Source organism: Gavialis gangeticus, unplaced genomic scaffold, assembly GCF_001723915.1.
Source record: "Gavialis gangeticus isolate Ggan-Ray unplaced genomic scaffold, GavGan_comp1, whole genome shotgun sequence".
In the NCBI taxonomy this organism is placed as follows: domain Eukaryota; kingdom Metazoa; phylum Chordata; order Crocodylia; family Gavialidae; genus Gavialis; species Gavialis gangeticus.
This window is the reverse complement of record NW_017728992.1, coordinates 111,561,647-111,569,864: the sequence shown is the minus strand read 5'-3', so window position 1 is coordinate 111,569,864 and position 8,218 is coordinate 111,561,647. Positions and strand designations below refer to the sequence as shown.

Genomic DNA, 8,218 nt, shown 5'->3' with positions numbered 1-8,218 from the left:
TCTGAAGTACTCTGAAAAAAAAAAAAAAAAAAAAGCACAGGGTAGTGCACATCTATGCACAGCACTAAAGCCTATGAATTTGAAGTGTTCCAAATCTGAACAGAATTTGGAGTGCTTCAAATACACACTTGACCATGCCCTAAAAACAGCCTTTTCTAAAACCTCTCCATGATATGTGCCTAAATCCACACAAAGTTTGAAATCATTTTAGCTCGTTAATGTGAAATGTTTAATAATAATCATTTAAATGTGACATAACGCACTATGTAAAAAGGGATAGCAAGTAAAAGTAAAGGACCCCCTTCACCCAGGTCCAATGAAGGACTGACCAACTCTGCACAGCCCCAATGGTCATCCAAATCCCTGCCTCAGAACCATCCTAAACCAATCCTTAACAAAGTGAGAGTTCTAGTCTGCTCTGCTAATAATTACAATCTAGAAGGCTTTCTTCTGGGATCTAATGAGAAATAACCAAGTAATTACGTGGTCTTTAGAGAGGATTCTGTGTGGGTTTTACAGAGATGCTACATTAAGAAATTGTGTGGTATCAATATAGTTAACAACACTGATTAGCCTTTCACTTAATTCTGCAAATTTCTCACATTCTAGCCATCACAATATTTCTACGAATACTGCTTCACTGCAGAATTAAATCTAAAAAGGATGGATGATATGTAGTGAAAGGGCAGTTGCACATCCCAACAAAACTTGAATAGGATAACCTGGCTGATACTAGCCACATCTCCACGTTAATGATGGAAACGCTTTAATATATACTTAATACCCCAGGCAGCAACAGCTTCAAAGGATAACTCCCTCACACAGATCACTTAGTAGTAGGCAACCATCAAGTCTCTAGATTAGCAGTTCTGAACCTTTTTCAGTCAATGTACCTCTTGGTCTCAGGGTGAGACTTCATGTACCCCCTTTCAATGGGAAATTAATTTTTTGACCTGTTAGACAGTGTATGAAATATATCTCATGCATCTCCTGATGAGGTGTCACATACCCCCTGGGGGTACATGCACCCCCGGTTCAGAAACCCTGCTCTAGATCGTGGGGTACATGTAAGAAGTCAAGTCAGGTGCCTGATGAATCCACGTGCATAGAGTCCTGCAGCTATCTCACCAATACCTCCAACACTTGTGCCTAGGCAAGAGTTTAAAGGCTGCCCAAAACCTATCCCCCTCCACCCCACATTAGACCTTTGAGACAGAATCCAAAGGCCAGACTGAATCCAGATGTGCGGTGCCTTAAGGGTTGCTCCTTCTTTAATAATAATACAAATAACTGAGGACATGTAGCATTGCAAACTTTGCTAAGTCAAAGAAAAGCATAAAAACTGCCTGCCATGTGAACTTTGGGCCAATGAAATGTCCCTATGCAGCTCCTCCTAGCCTGTCCACAAATTTTAAGGAATTCAGACTTGGATGTGGAAAACTCGCCACTGCTATCTACAAGCTTGCTGGCATATATCTACATATACTAGATATTAGCCTCACATATTTAACTCAAGTCAATCTGCAGGCTCCGATTAGCGACAAATTGGTGATAACTTGTGACAGACCACCACAACTATACTTTAAAACATGTTTCTAATGTCCTCTCTGAAATACAAGTTTAACACAGGATTTTATGCTGTCTACAAACTTAAGAGAAAAGTTTTTACTTGCCATACTGACCCTTGGTGGCCCAATAATCATGCCTGTCCACCTTGTAAGTGTCATATCTTCATCATCCTCAAGTCCCCAGCTTACTGTACCATCGCCTACTCCTTTTTGACCTTCTTCAAGTTCTTCCAACAAGCGAAAATTACGAGGTACTTTAACTATTAAAAGAAAGCAGAGGAATGTAAGTAGCAATGTTTAAAAATAAGAAAAGATAGCTCAGTAATTATTAAATGCAGTCTGCATTACACCTTAAAATCATAATAATCATTCAGAAATACAAATCATATTTTAACAAAGTAATGCTGGCAACCATTTGAAATGAAGTAATTATGTTACAGGAGGAACATAGCTGACATCAATATTAAATGGAGGGCAGCCAATTAATTATTACTACACAGTAGCAAGATGTCAAAATTATGTGGCCACTAATGCCAAGCATATTAACCATAATATTTAAGGAAACAAAGTACTAAGGATTTAAATTTTAGTTTACTTTAAACTTTGTTTCCCACTTACAGAACTATTGCTTTTAGCTGATGATTTTCAAAATGAATTCAAGTTCTACTTATCTGAATTTTTGCATTACATAATTGCAATATTTTGCATTCCTTACTTAAATGAAAATGATTTGAATTGTAAAATGTTTTTCCTTTGTGTTCTAAAATGGCTTAAGGGCTTGTTCTCTCAGCCTCCCCCAAACAATATTACAATTGAACTAGCCAATAAATAATCATCATCCACTACAGTTTTTGAAAAAAAATTCACAGATCTCAAAGCTCTTTACAAAAGGAAGATAAATATTTCCCTCATTTGCGGGAAAACAATGCAAGACACAAAAAGACAAAACAATTTTTTTTCCAGCACTGCCAGCAGGGCATTAGCAGAGCCAACACAACATGAAGGACTGAGTATTTTTAGAGATGAAAAATGAGGCTCCCAGTTATTTTCTTTGCATTGTAATAATAGAATAAAATGTAAGTCTACCTATATGTTAATAATTAAGAGAAAATGTAGATTGTATGTACTAAAATACAACTTCTGCTTTCAGTGGCTTTGCCATGTCAGATCGAGAAGATTGAGATGACAACATGGCTTTGCATATCACGTTAGGAGAATCAACTGCCAGAGCAAAGATAAAAACTAACCAATGTGTAATACGGTCAGTGTCTGTAACCCTGAAAAAAAAGAACAAGAGTACTCAGCAATTATAACCTAGTTTTCATTTTTGGTCTCATTTTTGATCGCTCACATCTTTCTGAAGAAGTCATCTCTAGGATAAAATCTCTCTCCAGCTGACAACAAATAAGGTAATGCCTTTGTAGGCATCTTGTTTCCTTTCACCTGTTCTAGTGTTCTAAAAGCAATGCTAGCAAGTTTTATACTTTGAAGTTTATTAGACACATTCTTGCACTTGGAGAACTCAAATAGTTGTAAAACTTCAAAATTAAGCTCATTCATAGCATTTAAACACACTCTGCTAATTTTGAAAAAAAGGGTTGAGAAACAGTAAAAATAGTAGTTATATCACACCAAATCCTTATCAATTAAGGGCCCACCTCTGACAGTACTTAGTACCCACCGTTCCTAACACTAGTTGAAAATGCTCAGCATTATGCCATAGTTTCATAGTTGGTAGGGTCAGAAGGGACCTGAGCAGATCATCGAGTCCAACCTCATGCCATGGGCAGAAAAGAATGCTGGGGTCAAATGACCCCAGCTAGGTGATTGTCTAGTCTCTTTTTTTAATACCCCCAGAGTAGGAGCAAGCACCACTTCCCTTGGAAGTTGGTTCCAGATCCTAGCCGCCCTGACTGTGAAGAAATGTCTCCTGATATCTAGCCTGAATCTACTCTCAGTCAACTTATGGCCGTTATTCCTTGTTACGCCCAGTAGTGCTCGGGGGAACAGGGACTCTCCCATTGCCTGCTGGTCTCCCTTGGCCAGTTTGTAAACAGCTACCAGGTCCCCTCTCAGCCTTCTCTTGTGGAGGCTGAAAAGGTTCAGGTCCCGTAGCCTTCACTCATAGGACCTGCCCTGCTGCCCCAGATCATGTGGGTGGCCCTCTTCTGGACCCTCTCGATGCTGGCCACATCCCTCCTGAAGTGCAGCGCCCAGAACTGGATGCAGTACTCCAACTGCGACATGACCAATGTCACATAGAGGAGGAGGATCACCTTGTTGGACCTGCTCGTGATGCATCTGTGGATGCACAACAAGGTGCGGTTAGCCTTCCTGCCTGCGTCCCCACATTGGCGGCCCATGTTCATTTTGGAATCAATAATGACACCAAGATCCTTTTCTGCCTCTGTGCTGACTAGAAGGGAGTTCCCCAGCCTGTAGGTATGCTGCTGGTTCTTCCTCCCCAGGTGCAGTACCTTTCACTTATCAGTATTGAATCCCATCCTATTCTCATCCGCCCACACCTGTAACCTGTCTAGATCTAGTTGCAGTCTGTCCCTCTCCTTCAGCATTACCACTTCTCCCCACATTTTAGTGTCATCCGCGAATTTGAACAAGGTGCTTTTCACCCCCTCATCCAAGTCGCTGATGAAGATGTTGAGCAGTGTGGGCCCAAGGACCGAGCCCTGGGGGACCCCACTGCTCGCATCTCTCCACGTCAAAAAAAAACCCATCCACCACCGTGATGCAATAAGAAAAGTTATTCAAGCATAACATTTCAACAAGCATTTCAATGTGTGATTTGGTATGATCATCATTTCAACCAACTCATATTTAAAGTTGCTTTGTGTTATTGTGGGGGAGAAAGGGGGAGGGTTAGGAATGGAGCCATTAGCATCAACCGGTAGTAATCTTCCCAACTCCCAAGAATACCAGTTGGGATGAAGTCCAACTGCAAGGGAATGAAGCATTACTTGGGACCTTGTCTTTACTTCTAAATGAGCTTTCGGTAATTAATGTGTGCAAGCTATCTGCAGGTATAAACACAATGAAGACAAGGCGCTGCAGCTAGGTAAACTCACTGAGATCATCCTATCCATCTGTGAAAGAACATGCCTGTGCACCCCTCACCATACTGCTGTCCTGAATCCCAACACTGGAGGTTTAATATGGGATCCAGCATCCTTTTGTCTGGATACATCTCTTGAGATCTGGCATTCAACTGCTCATCCCCCAGAGTAATTCTCCATTTCTCAGACTCCTAGCATGCTTAAACACAGTATTTTTGGAATTTCACCCTGTTGACAGCCTTTCAGGAGGTACAGACAGAAGAGAGCAAACAGGGGTTGGTACATTGTTTCTAAACCACCACTGCTTTCCTTAGGAGACAAAGAATGGGAAACTACAGACCAAGAAGAAAAAAAAAACCTTAGCGAGCTTCTCACAGTACAACTGAAGTGCCAATCTAGAGATAAAGTACAACACTTTATCTCTAGATAGCTCGCATACCCAGAATTCCTTAGCAATGAAGGCGAGTCCTCAGTCAAGCAAGATTTCACAGTGAAGCCACAATGATTGCAGCTTTTAAGCCAATTTGTAATCCCTTAAATGTTTTATGTAATCACCCACCATTACACTAAAATTGGTGGTAGCAGTGCCCAGGGGCACTACTCAGGAGACCAAGCTCAGCATCTCTAACATCAGCCAACATAGATTTGGAAGTGCCAAACTGTTTACTCTAACATTTCCACTCTTCTCAGTATGAATAGAACTGCTCTGGTGTTACCAAAATTTACCCATATAACAGCACTGGATTAAACAAAAAGAAAGTTTTTGAAGCCATTCAGTTAAATCAGTGCAAATCCTTCCGTGGACATATGTAGATCAATTTATAAACCAGTCTACTCAGTTAAGTGTGTCCATACAACAATCTGCATCAACTGAACCAAGTTGCTTTAAAAAAAGGACACGTAATTAGAACAATACAACTTTAATCTAAGCAAGACTTGACAGCAGTAAATTTTGGTACAGTAAAGGACCTAGTCTATATTATAGCAAGCATTAATAGGAATTTCTGTATCTAAGAATGAAATTTCACTATGTAAAAGGCTAAATTTACCAAGAAGAGACTTTGAGTCTCTAGGTCACTTGTTTCCAACCTTTGCTCATTATTATTGTCCATAGGCAAGCAAGTAACTTGCTGCAAGCAACTGTGTAGTTTGATCTTTCTCTGTCAACCTGAAGAAACATAACTGTGGAAAGCAAAATTTCTTGAGGCCACAGGCAACACTGGAGTCTTTCTGAAAGCTGCTCGTCACATCAAAGGATCCCTTATAGCACCCCATTTATGTGCATCAGCAGATAAAGTCACATGTCCATGTTGTTCAGAACCAGGCAGAACACTTAATGATTCAAGGCCCTGATGTAATTGATATTCGAGAGGTTAAGAGCAGGGAATACTAAAATCTACTAGGAAAATAGGAGTTTCTACCCTGCATCAAACCTTGGGTTCATTTCGTTCAGAATTCTGTGCCAATGGCCAGCACCAGATGTTTCAGAACAAGGAGCAAAAAAATGCCATAGTATGCAGATGTCTGAATCTACCTACCAGAGAAATCTCATCCTAATCCCTACTGTTTAGGGACTGGCTCATAAGAAGCATGCAGATTTCCGACAACCATCTCACTCTTTGAGTCTTCCTAAACTCTTGACCTATTAAAGGCTATGTCTATGCTAGAAAATTTGTAATATGGACACAGTCATACTAACAATCCCCATTTCATACTGATATAGTACAGCCTCCCTGACAGGTAAAACAAGTTATACTGGTAAAAAGCATTTTTTCCAATTTAACTCCAACTATACCTGATTCTGTCAACACAGCTATGTCATTCATGGATCATGGAACTTCAAAAGTCCTGATGAACAAAGCTATGTCAGCAAAAAATCTGGGCTGTAGACTATCATACCAATACTGAGCACCTACTGAAATCTGGGTCTAAAGTAGTTAAACTGAGCTTTCAATTAAATAGCAAGTAGGAAGGAAAAAAGGGGGAAAATAATTGACTTCAACAAGGGAATCTCACTTAACTAAAACTCCAGGTTACTAACAAGTTAGGCTATTTCCCTTGCAGTTTCAGGAAAAATTTCAGCTCTGCAAAACTAAACTACAGCTCACTTTCTAAAAAACAAAAGTAGAATCCAAGAGCATTTAGGAAAGCAAAGTACCAGTCTCTTCATGACACTACTTAAAGTGAAAAAAGTTGTACTTTGAAATAACAGTAGAGTCCACACTTTAGAATAAAACATAAGAAATAAAGGAAGGAAAAAAGTGTGTTGCTTCCCCAGTTATTTCTCTATGATTTCCTTGTTCCTATAACTTTGCCTAAGAGTAGCTTCAATGTACTTCAATGAAATGATATTTCATGACTTTATACCGTGCCATTGCTTAGTCGCCCACCAGACGGACTCCTAAACCTAATCTAACAACTGTAAACCTCTTGATTTTTTTTCCCTGAATCTCTTCAGCCAAGCTATCAATTCCTGCTATGAAATCTTCTATACTGCTAGTATGGAAAATTAGGAGAGTATACATTTATCTTGGACTGGCAAAATGGAGAAGTAAACTTATGATTCTAGCAGCAGTACTGGACTCATACAAGGAACAGCACAAAGAATGAGGTTAAACTGATTCCAGCTCCTAATGGACAAACCATTATGAAAGTTTGTGTTATATTTGCAATGTATTTACATTTTGCAACAACATTCTACTCATCTTAGTGATTTAGGTATGTTAGACCAGTAGTGCCCAACCTTTCCCTTGGTGGGCCAGATTGGCAGCGCCCAGTCTGCCCAGAGGAGAGGTCCAGGAAGTGTTCCTGATCTGGCACCCAGGTGGGTACCATCTGGCCATGCAGAGGAGGCCAAGAGGCAGGCCAGCCCCAATGCAGCTACACAGAGAAGGAAGGCGGCATAGCCCGGCACTGCCAGGGTGGGGGGACATGGCCAGGCCCCAACCTGGCTCCATGGTGTTGGGGTTGGTCCCCACCCCCTTCACAAGAAGGAAGAGGGCATAGACCCATTCCTGCAGCAAAAGAGGGCATGGCCCAGACCTAACCCAGCCCTGCAGTGGGGAGGGGGGTATGGCTCAGCCCCAACCCAAACCCAAGGGGGGGGCATAGTTTGACTCTGACTGGCCAGGTACTGGGTTCTGGGGATTGGGGGGGAGGTGGGGGGGGAAGAGAGGACGAGGAGGAGGAGGAGAGCTTCAACCCAGCCCTGCAGTGGAGGAAGGTGGCCGTATTAATGGCCACTGCTCCCCCACCACCCAATTTTTGGACCGGTGGGGAGTCCCGTGGGTCTACGCCATGGCTTTGTGGGCTGCACTTGGCCTGTGGGCCGAGGGTTGAACACCCCTGTTTTAAACTATACACATGCACTTTCACCACTGACATTTTGATTATAAAACAGGAAAAAAACAAGCAGACCACAAGTAAGTCCCAGAAACTATAGCCCTTTCACCTCTATTGTTGCTCAAGTGTTTCCCCAAAAGCAGGGTAAAATCCTACAGTTTTACTACTGTGCCAAATATTTTGTACTGGCACAGAAAATGACCAGTATTTCAACATTTTATGCTTTTTTTTTTTTTT

General features: G+C 41.3%; 1 protein-coding gene across 4 annotated transcripts in view; it reads right to left on the bottom strand.

The window, feature by feature from the left end:
• Positions 1-8,218, bottom strand: part of UBE2V2 (ubiquitin conjugating enzyme E2 V2) — a 46,444-nt gene that overhangs the window by 17,220 nt on the left and 21,006 nt on the right. For 3 of the 4 annotated variants that reach the window (XM_019527021.1, XM_019527031.1, XM_019527002.1), the window contains exon 2: positions 1,674-1,828. In XM_019527021.1, the coding sequence (XP_019382566.1) occupies positions 1,674-1,828 (155 nt within the window). The remainder of the gene's footprint in view (positions 1-1,673; positions 1,829-8,218) is intronic. The other variant, XM_019527012.1, reaches the window with a different exon arrangement.